General features: G+C 44.4%; 1 protein-coding gene across 1 annotated transcript; it reads left to right on the top strand.

Annotated features, from left to right (window-relative positions):
• Positions 1-1,082: 1,082 nt before the first annotated feature.
• cbl (Cbl proto-oncogene, E3 ubiquitin protein ligase) lies at positions 1,083-24,015 on the top strand. The gene is made up of 16 exons (XM_003968463.3): positions 1,083-2,047; positions 5,068-5,315; positions 13,018-13,164; positions 13,538-13,694; positions 14,658-14,779; positions 15,977-16,114; positions 16,619-16,706; positions 17,104-17,235; positions 17,362-17,574; positions 18,114-18,239; positions 18,414-18,830; positions 19,267-19,355; positions 19,431-19,637; positions 19,718-19,806; positions 20,097-20,336; positions 21,254-24,015. Exons 1-16 carry the CDS (start codon positions 1,901-1,903, stop codon positions 21,547-21,549), a joined length of 2,856 nt encoding a protein of 951 aa, XP_003968512.1. The 5' UTR covers positions 1,083-1,900; the 3' UTR covers positions 21,550-24,015.
• The last annotated feature ends 231 nt before the right edge of the window (positions 24,016-24,246 follow it).

Here is a 24,246-nt window from a genome sequence, read left to right as displayed (position 1 = left end):
CCCCTCCAGCCTTGTTGGCCCACGTGTGTCTGCTCTGACGGCTCAGCTCTGCAATGACACTCATGCCAACAATGTCGCCGCCATCCCTGATGCACGCTGAGGACTCACACAGAAAAAAGAGCTTATGTTTCCTGCTAATTAGGCTTTCTCATCCTCAGTATATTGCCCTAACCTTGGTGGGCCCCTTCGCCATCCCTAGGGGGATCCTTTATCTCGAAGTCTGATTGTCAATGCGTGCTGCCTGCTTGCCTCCCCAGAGGTGATGTCCCAGTGGCCTTGTTGCTCCTGATGCAGCCTCACGTCACCAACACACCTCTCCAACTCAGCTCTGTCAAATTGGACTTGTTTTAGAGAGTTACTCTTACATCAATTAGTGTTGTTTTTCCACACTAAAAATAAAATCATTAAATATTGGTTCCAGCCTCAGAAAACAGTACATCTGACATTATATTATTATAGATTATTATAGATATAGATTATAGAACAGGATCACTTTGACTTCAGATCATGTGCCTGAACAATTGATACTTGGAATGAAATGTCGAGCCAATGTGTTGTTAAAGCCCGAAATCAAGCCTGTAGGTGTCACACATTGACCATCATATGTTAACATACACTAGTTTTCTTGCTGTAAAACAGCAATATATTAATCGTTTTGTTGTTTTGGCAGCTCCGCCTGTATTACGCCTACAAGTCATTTGAACCCAAACGCTACATGCTACAACCAACCCTCACCTTTTTGGTTTTGTTCTCAGGCAGCTTATTTACCGGCTCAGTTTGTTTTCCTTTTTGTTTGTTTGTTTGTTTCTCGGAAGGTTACTGTACACTGTTGCTGCTGTACTTCGGTTGGGATCCAGCTTGAGTGCTAAGTTGATTGACACCTATGTCAGCCAATCAAAAACTTAGAAGAGGGCTCGCGTGCACAGACGTGACCCCGTGTTGGCGCTTTCAGTGAGTTTAAAAGCGTCTTTTGTTGTCAAGGGAGACCAGGCCTGCCTCTGCGCGTGACTGAGTGCCTGAACGGGTGTTCGCGCGCGCCGCATCGTTTTCTGAATGCAATACAGACTGAAGCGCGCAACCGGCTACATCTATGTGTCGCGAACGCGCACACGGAAGGCGTGGAGTTTTGGGAGAGGGTGGTTAACGGAAGGGGACGTACAGGAAAGGAAAAGGCCACATATACACGTCACGGAGGGAAGCAGAAAAATACTGAGCAATGGTTTAATTCCCGCACGTTTTTATTCGCCCGCGTTTCAGCGAGCGAAGCGTGAAGCTGACGCAGTTTAAAGTGCAACTTCCTCTCGTCGGCCACCGCGAGTTCTCGCTGTCGGCAGCCACACGGCCCGGAGAGGGGCGCTGACACTGTCACCGACACTCAACTTCCCGTGAAGACGCAGCACAACGAACGCTGCCGCTGGCAAACGGCAAACCACATCGTGGCTCGTCGGGAGAAGAGCAGACTCTCCGCTTCACAGGGCAGAGAAACGGTGCCATTGTCCTCCGGCCGAGGGGGAGCAGAGACGGGTCCGGTGCTCTGCTAATTAGCTTGCGTGGTCTCTGCATAGAGAAAGAGCGACGGCAGCGCTGCTAGCTGCAGCACGGAACGGTCGACAGGGTGTAAGTGACCCACAAGCTTATTTTAGTCGAATTTGGGGACATTTCTGTGACACACAGATGCTCGCATGTACTGATGGGATCCTTTAGCCGATAGTCATCCATCCTTCCATTGACCCCCCCCCCCGTCGGACCGTGGCTCGAATTAGCCACTCGGGCGCTGTCCTCGCCGGGGGGTTCCGGATCACTACCGCCTGGTCCAGTTAAGTCAAGGCGGCGGTTCGGGTCCCCCCTGACCCCTGCCCTGCCTCATCTGTCTGTCACTCTGGCCGACCCCTCTCGAACCATGGCAGGAAACCTAAAGAAAGGTGGAGGGCTCATTGGAATGATGAAGGTTACTTTCCAGCCACACCATCACCACCTCCACTCCCATCACCAACCTGGAGCCGTGGACAAAAAGACAGTAGAGAAATGTTGGAAACTAATGGACAAGGTTGGTATTTTAAAAGCAGCATTCACTAACCAGTAACGATAAAAGCGCTAGCTAGACTCCAGCTAACTAGCAGTAAGCTAATCTGTTGTGTCTGCAGGGCTGTCGTGGCTAACGCTGGAAGAAAACATGGTTAACTAACATTGTTTCATTACCAGCTGAATACCACTGGTTCAGTATGCGTCAGATGGACTTACAAAGAAAACCACGTTAAAAGTAGCTTACGAACAGAGCAAGAGTCTATAAACGCATCTGTAGATAGCGCCCAGCCTCTGTTACTGTGGTGCATTTAAATTAACCCGAGTATGCGTTTAAGCATTAAGATATCACAGGTAATTTGTTGCAAAAGGGTGCCTGCCAGGAGCTTTGAGTCTGTATTGTTGTTGCAATGTACAGTAACTAGAGGATCTGTAGGTCTCTGCATGTTGTGCAGTTGTTGCAGTTTATACACAACTGTTAGATTGAGAAAACTGACAAGGCTGAAATGATAAATTTGTCAATTATACTTTCTCACAGGGGAGACTCATGTCACAGATTCACTTCTCGGAAAAGTCTGCAACAGTTTGACCTCCAGTTTCCTGTGAGATACATGCAGCAAAATTAGAGTGACTAGGAAGACAAGACACTCTTGTTTCTCCGCTCCTCTTTAAGGCCTTACTTTTGAGCTCTGATGTTTAGACAGGCGTTTTTCGACAAAGCTGTTATTAAGAAACCGCGTTCCAGTTTATTTAGATTGTGTGACTCAACTGCTGGCCACATTTTTAGCAGGAACCGTAAAATAATTGTAAGAAAATGAGCAATGCTGCTGCAATTCTTTTCTGATAAACATTTGCAGAAATGGATGATTGGGACATTCTGACAGAGCGCCTGGACAGTGTGTAACACACGTTTTCAGTCTGCAGTGTGAGAATAATTCACCTGATTCGAAACAGTTGAATGACTGCAGGAAAAACTATGAAGCCGCAAAAAAATTACAGCTTAGCTTTACTGGAAACTTTAAAATGCCAAAAAGATTATACGGCATGGTGTAAAATAACTTAAAGGCTGCAACAGGACAGGATGATAATGGAGTTTCTGTCTACACATTCCTCATACGTATGAGTAGGAGGTCGTTAAAATTAAATTAAAGGCACCTCCTTTGTTCTTAGGTTTGTTATTTTTGTCAAGTGTTGACGTTCAGACATTGAAGGTCTCTGCTGTTTTGTTACTGTGTGCTTTGGGGTTATTTGCTATCCATTAATCAAAACTTTAAATGTAATGTCCACACTGACAGCATATTTATTTATGGATAAAATATAAGGATTTATTCAGACAGCCGTCTTTGCAGCTGAACATGTGCAGGGATGGTGGCAAAACCTTTTCAGGTCTCGAAGTCTGACAAGAATTAAAGTAATGTTGAAATTATTTACAGTAAATGTCTATAAAATGTTAAATGTACTTTCCATCAGGCTGGTTAACCTTTGAACAGCTTGAGTTTAATTTACAGCAGCGGCATGAATACTGAATGGCTGCGAGGGTGAGGGAAAGGTGAGAAGAGTGCCGTTCAGCTTGGAGCCAGTCTTCATTTTGCTGCAGCTCGCTTCATTGATGTGAGAGGTTGTGGCCGTCTGCATGTGCGTGCACGCATGTGTCTGACTGGCTCGTCGGTACAGGTGTAAACGCGGTCGGTGGTCTCAAACATAACCAGTCTTTCAATTGGAGGCCTGGGGAAGAGTCAGTGGAACGAGGGTACTTGGCTATTCGTGATGGTAAAGCCTACTTTAGTTCAATGGCCTTCAGATATTAACCACAAGAAAATAGGAACAAAAACTGATGGGCACAGCTCCGTAAAGCTTCTGAAATCTTATATTAGCGGTTGAATTTTTTTTTTTTTTTTTTTTTAAGTCATTCTCGGTCAGGTGTTTGGACATGACATGATGAAGACACACATGCTAAAATCTTTGCTTAAAATATCCCACCAGTTAAATGTGACCTCAATCTTCATCGGAGATATTTGATACAGTGATGATGAAGTGGCTGAGTCAGCACATCCAGATCAGGCCTTTGGAACATGAGGACATGAAGCCAGGGGATAGACCTTATGACAGAAATTGACTTTTCAAATTAAAGCGATAGTATGACTTCATGGAGGACTGCACTACTGTACGAGGATCTAATATGGGTGCAATACGAGTGCTGATTGATTAGAAATGGTCTTAATCAGTCTTTTGAAGTGTTGTTCCCCTAATGACAAGCTGATGGATTTATAGATATAAGCAGGGGAACTTGCATTCTTCCATTGTTCCTGCCATATTTCTTCCCAACAGCGGGGAATTATTCATGGCCAATCATTTTCTCAGGTCTGCAAAAGAATAAGCCATGTCCTGTTGTTGAAAGCCAATTGTTTGGTCCCTGTTACAGTTGAGGAACCAGCGCAGGTTCCGGTCAGGACATGAGATGCAGCCTTTAAAACAAAAATGCAAGCGTAGCCTTGAGGGCATCCACACGTGATGTTATGGCCATGTTTTCATATGAGCTGGCGATAAACTCCCAGAACAGCTTGGATTTCACCTTTGGGGCTCAAAAGCTTTCATTTGGTAGTGAGTCCAACTCATTCCTCTCATCGAATTTGCATGGCAAAGATGCACAAATGCATCTGTATTTGCATGTTAGGGGTGTTCAAGATGTACAGAATAAAGTGGGTAAACACGACAGCTTCTCTAAACATGCCGATGGAGCAGAGTGTTTATCTGCAACTATGGATTTTAGAGCCACGCTAGAAGGCACAAACCTAAACAACGTTGCATTAAGGGCAAGCAATCCCACGGTCGCAATGGAAGTCCAGTTACACCATTGTGCTGTGAAATGTTGCCAGTATACTCCAGATAAGTGCTTCAATTCAGGAAACAAGCTATGTTATGTAGACTTTGTCTTGTCTGTGTTCTAAATTTTGCACATCTGTGTTGATTCTATCCCATCTGTGAGGAAGTTTCCGTGCACCCATTTGTCTCTCACTGCACCCCTCATATCGTCCCTCCACGCAGGTGGTGCGCTTGTGTCAAAACCCCAAGTTGGCCCTGAAGAACAGCCCCCCGTACATCCTGGACCTGCTGCCAGACACCTACCAGCACCTGCGCACCATCTTGTCGCGCTATGAAGGTAAAATGGAGACTCTAGGGGAGAACGAGTACTTCCGGGTCTTCATGGAGAACCTGACCAAGAAGACCAAACAGACCATCAGCCTGTTTAAGGAGGGAAAGGAACGCATGTACGAGGAGAACTCGCAGCCTCGGTGAGTGACGTTAAAGCTCGTTTTACTGTCACCTGACTCATTTACATGAAAAGCAACGCCACCAGCCGTTGCACCCGTGCCCAGCCTCCCCGGTGGTTGCTGTTGAAGACACAAGAGTCGTTGCGGTTCGAGCTTGCGAGCATCTGTGGTCTGAACGTGCTCTTCTACAGCTGCCTACATGTTTGTGGATCTCTATCGCTGCCATCTCCTTAGACACGTTTTCACAGTTGAGTCGAGTCACCTGTTGCTCGATCTTTCATCCTTTGAAACAGCTTTGGGCGATGCTAATTAGTGGGTTTTTTCCCCCTGTTTTTCCTCATTAAACTGATCTGAGGCATGTTATTCCTGTCAGCAGTGATTTGTCATTTCCAGTTCTTCCCTGTTCTGTGTTTTCTTTTGAATAACGTTGTGGCCTGGTGCTCACTTCATATATTGGTTTGGTTCCTAACTTTGTGTTTGCCGCCTTTGTAATTTCGAGTTGTCCTAGCAAAATATTGGAAATATTATATGAACACATCGGTCATATGCTTACCTGTAGGATACAAATGTAGGCTCTAACTCAATCATCTTAAAAAGATAGATCATATTAATGTAAAAATGTAGTTATAACACATTATTGTAATCATGTTTGACATGTAGCTGAGGTCACGTTAATCCAATAATCCTTCTGAAGTCTGCGCACATTTTTGTTTGATCCATAATTACTTGAAATTCTAATTCCACCCTTCACTGAATTGACCATCCAGCCTGGTCTTCAACCTCAGTGCACGGCACCCTTGGCGACTAACATGTGACGGCGGCTGAGTGGGAAGTGTGTTTTATTAAGATCTTGTCATAAGTGGTGAAAAGCAGAACTAATGCAATGGAGAACAAAGGACAAACATCAGACCTTTGATTAGTCACTAGTAGTAACAAGGGAACCGTGTGGCTGTGAGGACGTGGTGTATTTGTGGGATTTCCTCTGAGTGAAGCAAGTATTAATGGGAATTTCCACATTCATGTTGACATCTCATCACTTCTCTGGAAGAGACATGGCACTCAATACAAAGCTTTGGCTGAAGTAACACTGGTCATTTCCACTTCCACTTTAGCTGCGTGTGCGTCAAGAAGCTCTGTAATGAACATTTAACTGGAAAGTGCTCAGTCTGGTTGAAAGTGAAGGGAACAGGCATGAGCGTTTCCACATTTGGTCGGACATTATCGTGAAGCAGATTCTGTTTGCACATCTAAACTGATTCCTGCTTCTGGTGGTGCAAATGATTTAAGAGGAAGCTCCAGTCTCCAGCAGCAGCCACCAGCCGATAACAGGGTTCATTTCTGAAGGTCTTTAAAGTTCTTCAGATCACTACATCACTGCACAGTGGAAACACACACATACAGGCATGAAACACAAAGTCTGCTGTTGTGAGCAGGAGGCAGCAGCAGTGATACCAACCAATGGATATCGGGCCGCTTTAGAACGCTGTATAAATGCTGCACACATGGCTCGGACTATAAAGGATATAGTCCGAGATGCGACACTAGTAAAGGAACACTTTGGCAATATACAATGTGTTCCTGAGGTCAGCTGGAGTTGTAAAAAACCCGTATTTGAGAGTCACTGTTCTGGAATTGCCTCAGGCGTTGATGAGGGACTATTAAATGTTTTAGTAATGTTTTTTTCTGGAGGTAAAACGAAAGATCACATTTCAGCAATGCTCTGAATGCAGCTACTCCGTGACCACGCTGTGCAGAACGTCGCCGCAGCCTCTTCTCAAGAGTTTTTCATCCCTCCAGGGGCTTGTGTCGACCGAAGGTGGTTTCGCTGTGACAAAAGATTTGAGCCGGTGTCGTTTTGGTTATTAGATGCGAGTGTTTTTCTAGATGCCATGTCACTCATTGCAGTGTGCCAGTTTTTGGTGTAGGATGGAAAATGGATAGAAGCGCCTCCGCTGTGAGTGATGTTTAATTATTAACATCGACAACTGATATTCGCTCAGACGTCCCAGTCAGCACTTCCTTCTTGTTTGCCTCACTTCCTCTTCATGTTGAACACAACAAATTTGAAACATTGTGTGGCTTTCAAACGTCTATTTATCATTTCTTTATTTAGAGAAATATCTTTCTATTTCTATAGAAAGCTACATTGGATAGTGACTGGATGATGAAATAGTACCTCATATGACATTTATTTACAGTAAATTAAACAATGATGGATTCAATAAAAATACCAACAAAAACCAACAATGATCATGATTCTAGGGCCTGTGGGGCTGTGGCGTGAGGGAGCTGACTGGGTTGTTGCACAAGGGAACAAGGGTACAGCCTACTGTTTTTTTAAATGTAGTTGTCCAGAGCTCACACATGCACTCCAGAGGATCTCCAGAGAGTCAGGTCAGATGTTTCTCCACATCTGTCAGGAGGGTCTGAGTTGTATTTATGAATAGGCAAATAATGACAGAATATTTACCTCTGTTATTAAACGGGTAAGACGACAAGAAAGGTAACGAAGAACCCCCCCCTCTTCCCCCCGCCTGAGCAGAGTAATCCAGGGAAAGCTCGTTCAGCATCTCCTCAGAATCCTCTCCCACCCCCCGCGGCTTTAACCGGATACTGCTTTGACCTCTGTGTTTGATCGTCTTCCTGAGCTAAGCCGCTGCTGCATCCCGGCCTGTGTTGATAGATGCAGCTGCTCACAGGATACGAGTGGTTTGTACACTGCAACGTGATGCAACTTTGCAGCGCCAGCTCCAGAAAGTGATGGATAACCTTGCCTAGTGCTGTTGTAAACATCCCTTTCTTTAGTCTGCTCCTTTTTATCTTTACACATCTCATCTGGAGGTGGAGTCTGTTATTATGGTGGCCATATATACACTGAGAGTTCATAGGAATGCCCCGAATCAAAGACTTTTTAATCAACTCAGTGATTGAAGCCTATGCAGATGATTACATTGTTTTCCAGGTTAATTGAGAAATCTTCACCCTGAAACTTCAGCGCTACCTGTTTTTCTTGTCGTCTTCATGTCTGCCTTCTATTATTGACACTCAATGGCTGCGGTCCCGTCTACAATGGAAATGTGCATTCCACAAATGCTTTCGTGATACTTTTACAATAGTGAGAACAGAGAGGACTTCCTCCATCTTCATTCAGCCTGCAGCTGAACTGCTGCTCAGGCTTCCGTGGCAGAATCTCATCAACAGTGTGTCACTCAGTAATCGGTTCTATTCATCCACCCGCTGCCAAAACATCAAGTTTTGCTTGGTTGAACTCCAGATGATTGCAGTTTGGGGGTTAAATTATCATATTTTTGCACAAATGCATTATTAGATGAAGAATTCTGAGAGTGAAGTGGTGCAAAAATGGGGTTCAGACAGGTGCCGTTGCATTCCTCCTTGTCTAACTGTGCCATCAATAGTTCCTGTAGCAGCCCTCTGAAGCCACTATAAAAAGTTATTGTTTAGAAGAGTACCTGTTCTGTTCTGTTCTTGTTCAAACTGAGTTCTCCTTCTCGAAGGCGACTTCCTATTTTCTGCTCAAACAAAGGTTTGACAGAGGTGAAACTCTTGGGTTGAACCAGCTGAATACTCAAATGCTCTGCATTCAAAAATGTACTAAACCTTTTACAGGATGCTAGCGTTGCAGTTAAGTCTGCTAACATTTGCAATTTTTAGCCAACGCTACACATGTATACACATACAATATAGATTTTATCATTGTATTGTTGACACACATACTAAACATATTTGAAAAGTAATATGTTTATATGTATATATGCCTCACTGACCAATATGTGGAATATGTCTGTAAGCAACAGTGTGTATTACATTCATGCGTAGCACATGCGGGTATTTTCAGCCAGAGCGTGACTGTAACAACCTATAACTCATGCTCAGAACAGTGCATGACATAAGACTGCATCTTATTATCCTTCTCTTCTTTCAAAGAACCATCTAGCAATGCCAAGAATGAATGCACATAATTGAATTAGCCTGAATACGTCTAAGTACTGTCAGATATTGAATGCTTGAAAGAGCGTTGAAGAGAAAAACACAAGTCTGTTTGGTTGTTTGGATCAGTGTTTTTGATAGTAAGGAAGCAGCTAACATGCTTGGTGAGGCGTATTATGCATGTCTCCTTATCTGGAGTCAAGCCAATTCCAGATAGTTAAATTTAAAATGTTCTGGAGCAGAATGTTAATTGATAAAAGAAGAACATAATCCCCTGTATTTCAAAGGTCAGGAGGTATATACATATTTAGATCTTATCCTGGTCGCTCACGTCTGTGTCCTTGGCGTTCAGTGATCACCTGACTATCACCATTTGTTTCCTACACAGTGTGTAATTTTAATATCTATCTTGTCAAACATCCATTATTGATTGTACCTAAAATGTGATCATTTAAAGACGTCTGCAAAACAAAAGTGAAGTAAAGCTACTTGTGACTCGCCTAGACAAGCTTCCATTCTAAGAGTTTGACCTTTGCCGAGCAAGCCTCAGCGTGTGTGCAGCACAGTCCTGGATGGCTACTTACTTTATCGCGGCCAGCAGGAAACAGGAAGGGAGCAGCCAGCTGCGAGATCAGAGGTCACCCTATAGCATGAGGGGGATGGTGGACAATAAGCTAGTATTCAGTAAAAAAGGTTTGGATTGTTATTGTGGTCATAGTTGTCGGTGAGGGACGGAAAAGAAAACACTGCAGCGATGTGACGATCCCGGGTCGCTCAGAGTATCAGTCAGCTTCGGGCTGACTGTAGAAGGCGAACCGGCTAATGTCCATTTTTACTCAATGAGTTGTGAATATGAGTTGCTTCCGGGCACATCGGCACTCAAGCCTTTGAGACCATTTATACTTTCAGTGGTAAAAAGTAAAATTTCCCTTTTCGTCAGAGATTTGTCCTTGAAATTCTGTGATAATGTATTTTATTTATTGGTTTCACACTGATATTCTGCTTTTATTCAGTCTCTCACCAACACAAGACACAGGCAGGCTGAGTCGGACTGACGTAATAGAGACGGCTGGATCACAGTGGAAGCCTGGTGCGCACAGTGTTCACCCTCGCATTCATTATTCATCTCTCGATCACACCAATACCATGTTGTTAGTTAGTTTTGACATAGGCTCGCCCACGCAGCTCCGTGACACTTTGTAAAGGATGTGAAACTTTGCACCTACATCTGTGCATCACTGCTTAGGGAAAAATATTAAAATATCAGTTAAATAATCAGTGAAAATACACGAAGCACTGTTTGAGGGTCTCTAACACTTGCTTATGAATTGTAAATGAAATTTAATGGTGGGTTTGAAGTGGTGAATTTGTAATCGTGAGTTCTTAAGTAGCACCCATGAATGTTTCAAGCTCAAGCAGAGCCGAGCAGCTCCGACTTCCTCAGACTTTACACTACTCTAGAAATGAAGTGAGGAGACATTAAGTCCGCGAATAACCTAGAGATTGAAGCTAAATTGCTTAATAACAATGTGTTCTATAAATTACAGACTTAAGGTTTTACTTTAATAATTCAATATTTACTGATTTTTTTTCAAAATGGCATCAGGAATGTGGCCTAATTTATAGAATCTCAGTCACAGAACACATTAAACAGACAGTAGCAGCCATACATGAAATCCTATTTGTCCAAATCAGCTGTGTTAGATTGGAATAAGGGAAAAAGAGGTCTGTAACCGATATAACTGGTTAGCTGAAGGCAGACCGAGCAGCAGAGACGCTCCCTCAGTGAGGTTCTAAATCTTGCTGAGCTGATGGCCACTGAAGAATAGTCACTGAAGAATAGAAGCTGCCTCCCAAACGCCTGTCTCAGCACTGGCAGAGACCCGAGCCATAGCGACGAGTTCCGCAGGGATTAAAGATGCCAAGCGCAGCTGAAGGTCTCGTTTTTCGCATGCATTACTGATGAGGGTTAGCCTCCACGTCACAGGCATCCACTCCCAGGCATCTGGCTTCACGTCTGCTGTAGATTTTAAGTGGGCAGAGCAGTTCAACAGATGAGACGTCCCGCTACAAGAGCATTCTCTGTTCGAGGATCATTTACTGCCGAGAGGCTATAAATAAAATGCCGCTGCTCTTTTTGGGGTGTGGCGTTTAAATGTTTTTTTTAGATTTTTGTGTGCTCTCGCTCTCCGAGGTGAACTATCATCCTCGTCTAGTTTGGCTGGCTCAAAACGCACACTCGTCTTCAGTCCATCTATCTTCAGCGAGCGTCCTCCCTCATTCACATTTTCTGCCACCGCCTCTTGCTCACAGGGCGTGTTGTGCTGGGCAGCTGCAGCGTGGACACATTCATCCCCGTCTCTCTTGTGCATGTCGATTCCCCCATCCTCAAAGCGAAGAACAATCTCCATCTGTGCTGCTTTTTCAATCATACTGTTCACAGCGTAACACTTTTCAATGCTGTAACAGCATGGCTTTATGTTTGTCCTGCTCACATTCCTGCTTTCTTGTGAGTTTTTTTCTGTATTTACCAGCTTACTGAAGATTATTATACTTATTGAACATTCAACTTTTCCATAGGTGGTTGTATTGAGATATAATAGTTTTTGGATGTTGGATGTTTTAGTGGGAGTTCAAGAAAGCAGACCCATTTTTTTGTTTGTTTGTTTCTGTCTTCAATAAAAAATGACTTGGTCTGATACTCAGGACCTCTGTGTCTAGCTTCAACACCCATCCGGCCTCATGCATATTTTACGAACCATCTTCGTATGGACTCCTGCAGTTTATATTTGACATTCATGTTTTATTAAGAGCTTAAACGAGGCAATCATCGTGCCTCTCAGGAAGCCTGAAACTCAGGAAATAGCTATTGTGGTGGTATTACCAAGCTAATGTACACTTCTTTTGATTTTAGGAATTTGATCCATCATTTCAAGATCTACACTTTAAAACAAGGCTAAAAGATTCCATATGATCGGTAACATACACCAGAACAGTGGGTAGTGGCAGGGTGAGCGATCGCTGTGCTTTTTTCCAAAGCTTGATCAGGTTGATGAGCTGAAGACAAATAGTGAATTGACTCTTGCAGCAGTTAAAAATGGTATTCTCAGTTTTGAAAGTCTGCATCTATTTTAACTTAAACATCCACCTTTTTAGGTGAGGAAGTTAACTGATAAACAATATTATTTTAATCTTAAACCATTACTCCACACTTCTCAACTCGGCTTATCCTTTTCGTATCAAAGTGAGGTGCGTGGGTGTGGGTGTGTGGGTGTGGGTGTGTGTGTGTGGGTGTGGGTGTGTGGGTGTGGGTGTGTGTGTGCGACACTTTAATAATTCTGGAAAATCAAATGTCAGTGTTCAAATCTCTTAATATATTGTGTGATTTTGATGCAAGCACAAAAAGGAAGTGGATTGCACTGCATACTTCAGATCACAACTCTATATTTGTATTTATGGTTAAAGTATCACTTCACTAAGGAAACTGACCTCCATGTGTTTGACTTGAAATTGGCAGAAGGTTGTGGAGTTTTATTTCAAGTGACCAAAGAATCTATATATATATTATGCTGTGCTATTATAATAGCATATTTCTGAAATAAAATGAGTTTAAGGATGTGAGAACAACAGTCTTCATTTTGTGTTTTCTCTTTTGAAAAACAGCTTATTTTTAACTAACTCGATGCTAGTTTTCCCCTCGGGGCTGTTATTCCCACTGTCGATAAGGCAGGTGTGAGTTCTCATTCCCCTTTTCTTCTTATCTTCACGTCTCCAGGCGCAACCTCACCAAACTGTCGCTGATCTTCAGCCACATGCTGGCTGAGCTAAAGGCCATCTTCCCCAATGGTCAGTTTCAAGGTGACAACTTCCGCATCACCAAGGCCGACGCCGCCGAGTTCTGGAGGCGTGCCTTCGGAGACAAGTGAGCCCAGTTATAATTTTGATCTCGCCACAATCTTGGCATTCAAAGAGTTTATATATAACTATTCTTGCTTTGTTCTTATATTTGAGTGGACCACAAGTTTATATCAGGTCTGTGTTTCTGGAAAACAACCACCAAGTTATATTTAGAAGCACCAGATTGGTGGTTCCTCTCATCACATGTGACTCAATAATATTGTAAACATTCACAGGAAATTCAGTTCATACTCTCTAATGTTAACGTTGTTAGCCTGTTAGCTGTAAGCCTGGGACGCTTTACAAGGAATGGACTAAATATCGAATGTCAGACTGTCCAAATAGCTCCTGTTCAGTCTGTTGTCATTATAAAAGTGTCTTCTGCGTGTATTGTTTAGGACTATTGTGCCTTGGAAGATGTTTCGTCAGTCGCTCCACGAATTTCACCCCATCAGCTCCGGATTGGAGGCCATGGCCCTCAAGTCCACCATAGATCTCACCTGCAACGACTATATTTCTGTCTTTGAGTTTGACATCTTCACCAGGTTATTCCAGGTAGTCAACATGGGCAAACACAAACTTTGTCTTCACTTATTGGAACAGATGATAATTCACAGCACACTCTCAGCTTTGGCCTAACAACAAATTTCATTTGAGCAGCACATAATCAGCTTAAAATCATCTTTCACATCTTTTTTCAGCTAACTTTATCTACTTTTCAAGTCCATCAATGCTTAATGTTTCATGCAGCAGAAAGACGTTAGCCATTTAATACGACACGATCCTCCCTGTAGGTGGACTCATGCACAGAAACGCAAGTGAGCCTGTGGCCTTTTTTGACTTCTGTCCTCGATATGCAGCCAAGAAATATTTGTAAAATCTAAAATTCTTGAACTATTTTGTTCTCTAAATGGAATTATTAGATATCTTGTGATGTTTTACTTCCCATTTGTTGAAATAAACACTCCATGGTTACTACATGTGAAAACATAATAAAGCAGGCAGACAGATGAGCCGAAGACCTCAGTGTGATCACCATGACAAGAGACACGTCTCAGTGGCATTCTGCAGGGTTTTAGAGAATGAGTTGCATCCAGCCAAGGCTTTGATGTGTCACTTCCTGTGTTCAAAAAAAAAAAAAATGTGGGAACATAAAGCTACAGAGGGCAGAAAAGGCTTTTCCTAGCTGTTGGCCGAAATCTGTCTGTGTATGGTTTTTAATGAAAGGTTCATTTTTTTCCTGTGCAGATTTAATTAAGCCTGTACAGCACAGTCTCAAAGATTTATGTGCTAATTTTTACATTAGTTTTCCCTTAGAACCTCCCTCTAGTAATGTGTAGCTCATCATCCATAAGGTCATATCAATGTATTTTTGCTATGCCAAAGCTGAACAAAAAGAGGCCTGTGACTCTAAAGGTTACTTTGGGTTTTTAATTTATGTACACTGTGGGGGCAAATACCCTTCATGGAGTTGAAGTTAATCTGTGTGTGTGTGTGTGTGTGTGTGTGTGTGTGTAGCCTTGGTCCTCCCTGCTGCGAAATTGGAACAGCCTGGCTGTTACTCACCCGGGGTACATGGCTTTCCTCACCTATGATGAGGTCAAAGCACGGCTGCAGAAGTTCATCCACAAGCCTGGCAGGTGAGACAGAAACACTCGCTCAGAAAGCCCTGGAGTTGCCGTTACTGACCCTCTGCAGGTTAGCTAACGTGAATAGAAATCTTTTCCTGTATGTTAAGTCAAAGAAACACAGGGTAAGTGAGCTGGCCATGCTCGCGTGTGAAGGAGACAAGCTGGGAACCAGGGCAGCATGGCACCGGTTCCTAACATCAATAGTTTGATTGTAGTCTGCAAGCTGATGTCAGTGTTTCAGCCCAGCTCACAGAGACCAGCTCCATGACTTATGCAGTTATTGGACAATATCAAGCACAACAAAGTTCTGCTCTGCTGGTGGCTGCTGTGGTGGTTCCACTTCAAAGGAAAGGAGCCAGAATCTGGTGATCCTGTTCTGCAGCACTTTTGGTGCACTTGCATTCAGCTCTTGACTGCTGCAGCTGAAATGTGGGTGTCCGATATTTGTTCCTGCTCATTCTGAACCTTTCAAAAAAAGTTGTAGATGGTGAGCACTCACCTGTCTAGACTCAATTGGACATTTTAAACTTTTCCACAATAGAACTAGAACAGTTGTTCATCCCTGTGAGGTGTGGAGAGTTCAGCTGATAATTAACATTTGGGATAACGAGGTGTCTAATGCTAATGACAGGCCTCCTGCACCACTCCCTGCAAGGTTTTATCTGAAGAAACACTCAGTGAAGTGTCTGTAATTGAGTTCTAAAATAGGTCTCAAGTGTATTTTCTTTCTATTTTCATTGTGTACTTTCATTTTCTGGCAAATAATGCTGCGGATTGGATGGTGAAGCAGCAGTTATACATCCTTGGTGCTGCCATCACAAGTGGACAGCATGAGTATTGAAAAACATACTTCTGGTCTTCTCTGCTATTTCTGCAAATAACCATAAGGGTTGCGTGCAGCCGTTTTTTTTTTGTTTTGTGTTTTTAAGGCAGCAAAAATAAATGCATGTGACCCAACCTGACTGAGAATCCTTATAGCAGCTTACAGCACTCTTGAATTTTTAAAAGAATATTAAAATAGTTCATCTCGTAGGTCTATGACAAATGCTCTTTGTGTATTTTACTTATTTAATTAGTGTGTAGAAAGTACATTATTAAATGTATTTTGTGTTTCTTTCGATGCACACATGAAAGGCTTTGCTCTAATCAGCTGATTTGTAGTCTGACAGAAGTGTCACACAGGCGTTCTCTTGGCTCTCTTCTCAGTTACATCTTTCGCCTGAGTTGTACGCGGCTCGGGCAGTGGGCCATCGGCTACGTGACTGCAGACGGAAACATACTACAGACCATTCCCCACAATAAACCCTTGTTCCAGGCCCTTATAGATGGCTTCAGGGAAGGATTGTGAGTATTGCGGCCTTTGTGTGGCTTACAATTGCTTTCTAATGTTCTATGTCTGCGCCTTGGTCTTAATGTGATGCCGTTTTGTGAAATACTATGTAAATCACATTCACTTTCTCACGGTGAATCATCTCGGCAGTCACTGACATTTAAGTATAACCTTTGACCCCAGGTCAGTGTAATCCCCGGTCCCATCATTCCATTGTTATTAGCACAATACGACTAATGTGCAGCTCATTTAGTGGCTTAGTGAGTAACCTTCGACTCATCTCTTCATGCTAGTGTCTTTTCAGTTGTTTCACAAAAGCTACACTTTCCCACCAGTTCTCAAATGTTTCTTTTCAATCATGAAAAATCGACTGCATATACATCTATAAAAAGCTACAATTCAGTTATTAACACAATGTCCCATAAGAAGATGTTGCTTTTCTCAATGTGTCAGTTACCAAAACACTCTTAGAAAAATTCCCCCTGTATCTTCTGATTGTTGTGCTTCTACACTTGCAGCTATTTATTTCCTGATGGCCGAACACAAAACCCAGATCTGACGGGACTGTGTGAGCCTTCCCCTCAGGACCACATTAAAGTCACCCAGGTCAGCAGTGAACAGCAGGTTTCTCCACTCTTTTTCAGGAAAAAAGGACTTTTAGTTGTACATCCTAGGATAAACAGTGAAGCTTCCTTTACTGTCATTAATGCGTCATCCTTTCCTACAATGTAATGTTGTAATAAGTGAAATAACCCAACTGCCGTGAAAGGTTTCTTCATGTTGCTTATTGAACCCACATGTGTTGCAGCCAGTCATATTCTGTCAGTCATTTGCACACGTGCTCATGGAAAGGTTTGTTTTTGCTGAGTCACAAGACTCGACTAAGAAAACGCCTACGCTTTCCTGAACAAAAGTATGCTTCCTTGGATCTCAGGAAGTGAGTGTGATGTTACACCATTGGCGTCTGTAAACTCACCCCAGTTTAATTTGTCTCCCCTGCCAGGAGCAATATGAGCTGTACTGTGAGATGGGCTCCACATTCCAGCTGTGTAAGATCTGCGCCGAGAATGACAAGGACGTGAAGATCGAGCCCTGTGGACATCTGATGTGCACTTCCTGTCTCACAGCCTGGCAGGTACGGTTGCGTGGGCGTTTCGGCTGTGGGGCCGCAATGAGTTGAGACGACAGCGTGCTGTTGAAGTGATCTGGAATAACGAATCCACAGTCTCCCGTCAGCTGTCTGCCTGTGGCTGTGTTACAGGAGTCGGAGGGTCAGGGGACAGGATGTCCCTTCTGTCGCTGTGAGATTAAGGGCACAGAGCCGATTGTAGTGGATCCTTTCGACCCAAAAGATAACGGCGGCGGCTCCTGCAGGAGTGCTTACGGCGCTGAGGGCGCCCCCTCGCCCAGCTGTGAAGATGATGATGATGACAGACTTGAAGACCCCCACCTCATGATGAGCAAACTTGCAAAGGTGAGTTGAGGAAGAGACACATGTTTCAGATTGTCCACTGGTGACCCTGGGAACAGTGGTTCTTATGGTGCTGAGGCAGGAGGTTTCACACTGTGGTAGAACGACAGGGGTTCCTCTGTCCTCTCATCCTCTCTCTGCAGAGATGAAACACCCTGTCTTTTTTGTTTTTTTTCTCCCTTTTTTGTGAGCTTCACAGCTCATATCGGGACGCTTTCATCTCCATCTCTCATGGTGCCACAGTAGCAGCTTCTTATGCCTCTTGGTATTTGGTAATTCAGGCTTTTCCGCTTTGATAGCTGACCAAAATAGATCATTTCTTTTCTGGTTGTGCAGTTTTTGGCTAATGAAAGTAAGCAGTTCTGCCTATATAAAACTGATAGAAATTGATGAAAATGGCTGTATAGCTCTGAAAATGCATTTGAATTTGAGCAGGTGTGCGCATCATACTGGTTCAGCCATCATGGAGACAGTCATATCAGTGTAAACAATGAAGAAGGGTGGCTGATCACATCTGATTGTCTCACGTCCCTGTGATTCAGGTGGAGCGGCCCCCTTCGCCCATGTCTAGTTCTCCCTCTCTTCCCCCTGTGCCACCAAGACTAGATCTGATACCACACAGACCTCAAAACCCCCCTGGTGCCTCGAGTCCTGGTGTCACCTCAAAGGTCAGCCATCGTGCACTTCTAATTCTGGTTTATGTTTGGTTGTGCAGCAGTTCCAGTGTTGTCCCAGAACCACTTGCTGGTCTTGTTGCCGACTGTGATGATGATCTTTGACTTTGACTTCCGTTGTTAAATGTCATCTGAAGGGTGATTCAGCCAACTGTTTTTCCTCTCCAGGCAGCATCTCATCACAAAGACAAACCCCTCCCCCTTCCCCCGGCGCTGCGTGATCTCCCCCCTCCCCCTCCTCCCGACCGCCCCCACTCCGCCGGGACAGCCTCTGACGGTCGGTTGCAGAGACGACCACTGCCCAGCACTCCAGGAGAGCCGCCCCGAGACAAGCTCCCGCCTGCACCCCCAAATCGGCCTCTTACCGACTGGAACTCCCGGCCTGTTCCCAAAGCCCCCACCTCGTCGTCGTCCTCCTCCCCCTCCTCTTCATCCTCTCACGTCTCAGGTCTGGAGGCGGACATCCGAGCGGGTGCCAGGGAGCTCTCCAACCGACACTCCCTCCCGCTGGCGCTGCCCTCCACCTTGGACACACGCTCAGATGCGCAGAAGAACAACAGCTCCCTCAGTCTGGACCACCAGCTGGTCAGAGAAACCACAAAGCACCACACACTGCACTGACATTTGGTTTGAGTACTGTCAGGCCAGAGTAGAGAGGACAAGAAAGAGAAGTTCTGTGTCCCAGTCTGAGCGAGTCGATGTGGGTTTATCTGTGAAAATGTAGCAGAATGTTTGGCTCTGCTGCCTGAGGGGCTTCCAGGCCTTAGGGCTGGAAATAGTTAAATATTTGGGGGAAAAGACTATTTGTTGTCTTGATCAGAGAATATTAAGGTGGAAGCCAAGAGGACATGGAGCTTTCTGGAGAAATTCAGTGCACTTAGAACACTTCGAAGTAGCTACAAACACCTAAAATTCCTAAACGAACCAAATAAGCATTTTCCCGTGAAGTCAAGTATCAATAATAATCATTCTATGGATTTTGATTCTCCAATCTAAGTTTCAGGGTTTTTCTTCTTTGCAGAATTTTGCAGCAGGCCTTGCCCAAGACTACGACAACCCCAAAGTGAAACCCTCATCTTCAGCCAATGCCATCTATTCTCTGGCCGTCAGGTAGGTCAGAGGTGAAGAATTTACCCAGAAAAACCGACACATCAGGTTTATGATTTTGGGTCTCTTTGTTCTCAGACCTTCCCCAGTTCTGAGGTCGGGGCCGGCGGAGGAGGCGCATGACAGCGAGGAGGAATCGGAATACATGATCCCCTCCTCCCGTCCCATCCTGCCCCCCATCGCGGCACCACCTGTGGCGGAGAACTCAGTGGTCCCCCGACACTCGCAGTCTCACCCTCTGTCGGCTCCGCAGACACAGAGCTCAGCCTCCCCCCACACCTCTAGGTAGTTGAAACATCTCGGCACAAGTTCAGCAGCACATCGGGATGAAATGATTTTAATATTCTGCGTCAATTTGTTTTTAGACTCACCCTGACTGAACTGGAGGACGGTCCACAAATGTATGAGGCCATGTACGACATCCAGGCTGGTACACAACAAGCCATAGATTCAGGTACTCGGCCTCCATCGAGCCGTTCTGCAGATGCGGTGAATCATTACTTCAGCTGCTGCCGACAGGGATCAGCACTCACTCTTAACTAGCCTGACCGAAATTTTGAACGCTCTCATAACTCCTCCCGGACCGAACCCGCTCCCAACACCTACTCTGTGTGTTGACTCGAATCTAAATTAGAATTTCAGTGGCAGCTGTGGCTCAGCCGAAGCTGTTTTTGAGAAAATAATGATCCATGCATCTGAATAAATACATATTTATGTCCTGAGCGCCTGTTTGTTTTCATGTAGACTACTCAGAGTTGCCCCCTCTGGCAGCCATGACGAACGGCCCCAGAGACCTCCCAGCAGAGAACAGGGAAGAGAGCGAAAACGGCTACGACTTCCCAAAGCCCCGGCTGCCCCTGCCACCCGCCCGACGGACACTCTCAGAGATGGCTGGACTGTCCTCCTCTTCTTCATCTTCCTCTTCCTCCTCGTCCTCCACGTTCAACAGGCTTTCTTTAGACTCGGATGTAGGAGCTACAGCTTGTAAGTGTTGGAGCCCCACTTTGGTTTGAATACAGACATGACTTCACACAGTAATTACCCAGTGATTGAGATAAATACACAGTCTGTGTTCTTTCCCACTCCCAGGAAAATATGGAATGTGTAATGCAGTTGTAAACCAAGAGCAAATCTGTCCCAATATAGAGCGACTGCTGCTAGGAGATGAATATCCATGTTTCATTCAAGTTTACAGCAGTTATGTTGCTTGATTTAGCTGCTGTTGAAGCACCTGATGACAAAAACCAGTTGGCCAGAAGTGAACTTGTGTGTTTTTAAAATGATTTGAGACACTCAACCCCCCCCCCAGCAGCAGACTGCAGACTTGCCTCGAGCATCTCTCCGTAGTCTGGACGAGACTGGAATAAATGAGCTCGAATCAGCTGCAATATGTATAAATTCCTGCAGATTGTGGCGCCGCGGTCCATTAGGCCAAATTTGGTTGATTTGCGTTAGCGAATGTTAGACGACAGCAGCGGGTCAAAGACCAGGCTTGTTAGACTCGATCTTATTTGACAGAAGAGCAAACGTCAAGCATCCGGTGGGTCAGCAGGGACCTTTGAGGACAACTGTGGTGCTCGGCTAAAGAGCCACATAGTTTTTAACTCTTAAGTGTGAGTTCTGCGCCACTTCATTTAAAGTGGCTGCTATGGAAAGGTCACCCGGTGTAATATACATTGTAATATAACCACGCAGCTAATCTCCCGTCTTGCATGCGCTGCCTGCTACCAGAGTAAATCTGTATTTAGTGACATTTTCAAATGACTACTAGTGGATTTTAAATGCCATTTGCATTGACTATATTGCATCGACCTTTTATGCTTTTTAAAGGTAATTTCGGTTTAAATGTTAAGTTTCAATCAAATTTAGTTTTAAGTGTCTTCTATGCTGTCTTCCTCTAGCCTTCATGGAGGTGATAGAAGCCCCAGAGAGACCCCCGAAGCCCCTGCCCAGACGGATCAACTCAGAACGCCGACACAGCCCGGTCCCGCCTGTCCCTGCCCCCCCTAGTAGTGGAGCAGCAGCAGGAGAAGCCAATCCTCAGATCAGCTCAGAGATCGAGCACCTGATGAGTCAGGGTTACTCCTACCAGGACATCCAGAAAGCACTGATGATTGCACAGAACAATATAGAGATGGCCAAGAACATCCTCCGGGAGTTTGTCTCCATCCCCTCCACCGCGCACGTGCTCACATAACCTGACCCCTCCGTCCGTGCCACGCTCCCGGAGTTCGCTGCCACAGCTTGGCCCGGCCCGGCCGGGTTCACATGGGTTCCGGCTAAAACCCAAATCCCGTTTGCTAGCCCACGCGGATCAGATTCCGAGCTTTCAGCATCTGGAGGCCTCAGCATCCTTCTCTCCGTGTGCGTTCAGCAGCATCCAGCCGCTCTCCCTCCTCCTCCGTTGGGCCACTGAGACGCGGCTCAACAACCCAGACCTTCATAGGGATTTTGTAAAACACGATCATTTCGCAGCCTCTGGCTGAAAATGTAACAACCTCATGAAAAAACTAAAAATGTATGTCTATATGAAAATTTAATATATAAGTAAATATGTATTAAATATGCGTAATATATACAGTACGTGCATTTACTATATGTAAAACAGATTTCAGCTCTGGGGGTCACTGTTGTACAAGTGATATGGGTGGACAGGGACCACGTTGGGGTGGGGCTGGTCGTCATGAGAGGAATCGGATGTTTGGGTCAGCAGCGAAGCTTTTGATGAGGATTTTCATCTGTCATAGCCTCTGATTAACAATGTTTTTTGGTACTGCTTTTCTTTTCTTTCTTTTTTTTTTTAAAACATTCTTGTTTTGTTGTGTTCTATTTTTCAAAGTAGCATGGTGGTGGGTGAAGGTCCGGTCCGTTGTATGGCTGAATGTGCGTGTGTGTGTGAGAGAGTTGATGACTTGTTCCTCTATATAACATGAATGTGGGGTTACAGTCAGACTGTGCCAGCTCTACCACTTAGTGGGGTGCAGCTATAGCGGCTGGCACTTGGACTAATGACAACCAAGGTGTCAGACAGGTTTGCGCTGCATGATCAGTGGTGGCTGAATTTTATTTCTAATTCTTTCTCTGTTTTCATATTCTGGCTGGTTTGGATTGCTGTCTCCAGCCCAGCTCAGTGTTCTGAAACAAACAAAAAAAAAAGACATTGATTTACTTAGGTAATATATTATTGTAATATATTCTTAAATATTGTTATTATAATTCAGAAGTGCTTCACTGCTGCTACCATTGTTAGTGCTAAACGATTATGCCTTAAATGTAAATTTGTGAATATTGTGTTTCTTTAAAGTGACAGTATCACCTCCAGTTCATAATGTAGCATACTTGAAAGTTCACACGGCCTGTGAGCCTGCAGCTATCGAAAGCTTTCAGATCTTCAGTGTTTGAACCTTTATTTTTAAAGATATATATATTTTTTGTGATTCTTTCTTGTTAGCCGCTGCAGAGTATCAAAGCAAAAGAATTGCTGTAGGTTCAGATTGCTCTCATTTTCCTGCTTTGGTTGAGGGGGGGGAAAGTAGGCCCCCGGGTTTGCTGGCCCATCCCCAGGTCTACGTTAAAGTCAGTATTTGGGCCAACTGTAAGAACTAACTCAGGAATTCTGTTTATCTTAGTGAGCGGTGCTCAGAACCTGGTGGAGACTCCAGAGCAGCAGCTCGTCCGCCCTTCGTTTCCGGTCGACACATAGCCGAAAGCATCCACGAAGTCACTCAAGTACCCTGTAAATCTTTCCGTTTGTTTGATTATAACTTGCACAGTTTTCTGACAGTATGGATTCCTAAGTTGCAGGTACTCTGAATAAATAAATTCAAGGAGATTTTCGGTACATAGAACTTCTCAAAGGTATATGAAGAATATTTTAATTTTTTCCTTGTGTGGAGGGTGTATGTTGAACCTAAGAGCGAATTAGCTTTGGCTAATTCTGGGTGACATTTTTTCCTGACTGGAAGCTGTCACTGCTCATGGTGTTTTTGTTTTTTTACTTGTTTTTCTTTTCCTAGTTGCCTTGATAAACATCTTGAATGATGGAATCCTGGGTCAGGGATGGGGAGAAATTCCCTAATCCTCACAGTAAACCAATGTTTTGTTGAGGACAGTGTGACATTGTATTATTCATGGTTATTTTCGTACCGCTCACCAATTTGTGCTCGGATACTGTCACTCTAAAGAAAAAACACCTTGTATACTGTCAGTGACGTTAAAAAAAAAAAAAAAGGCTGATTTACTTCAGCTTGCATTCCTGTACATGTGTTTTGTTCCAAAGGGTTTTGTTTACTTGTGTGAGTAATTCTGTGCGCAGTGCCATATGTCCTCCCTGTTTCTGAAGAGAACTCAGCGGTACTGGTGTGTATCTGTTGATCTCTGAACGCAAAGATTGTGCAGTATTGCTTGTATCGGTCTGTCTTCTGCGCCTTGTACGGCCGGCTGATGTGTGAAGGTCAACGAGGTGGCCGATGCTCAGCTTTGAGGAGCAGGCGTCATCCCCGTGCAGGGGCACCGCCGCTCCCTGCCGCTGGGGGGAGCTGTTGCTCCACGTAGCTGCGTTGCTTCCCATCAGTAAAGGCATATATTAACTTTTTGACAGTTTTTAAAGCTCATATCACTCTGGAAGTATGCACAGTGCTGTTAATAAAATGATGAACAAAAACAACAAGATCTTCTTCCCTGTCATGTGACAAATTGATGCTTGGGTTGTTTATAAAACCAAGATCCATAATTCTGCCTGGTGATGAATCTTAATCTTAACAGTTCAGCTACTTGGAGAGTGAGGAAGATGGTTGGGTCAAAAGCTGATTGACCTGCTAAATGATCCAGTCTCAACTCTTAAGTTTAACTTTGTTTTCTTGGCTTCTCTATCACTGTCTGAGTGGGGGTGCTA

This window comes from Takifugu rubripes, chromosome 11, assembly GCF_901000725.2.
Source record: "Takifugu rubripes chromosome 11, fTakRub1.2, whole genome shotgun sequence".
In the NCBI taxonomy this organism is placed as follows: Eukaryota; Metazoa; Chordata; class Actinopteri; order Tetraodontiformes; family Tetraodontidae; genus Takifugu; species Takifugu rubripes.
Note: the sequence above shows the minus strand (reverse complement) of the source record. Positions and strands in the feature narration are given on the sequence as shown.

Bases quoted from the DNA above. Each gene is read 5' to 3' on its own strand.
- cbl (XM_003968463.3), top strand. From the start codon at position 1,901: ATGGCAGGAAACCTAAAGAAAGGTGGAGGGCTCATTGGAATGATGAAG. The intron at 17,236-17,361 runs GTACGGTTGCGT...GCTGTGTTACAG, and splicing joins CCTGTCTCACAGCCTGGCAG to GAGTCGGAGGGTCAGGGGAC. The intron at 19,638-19,717 runs GTAGTTGAAACA...ATTTGTTTTTAG, and splicing joins GCCTCCCCCCACACCTCTAG to ACTCACCCTGACTGAACTGG.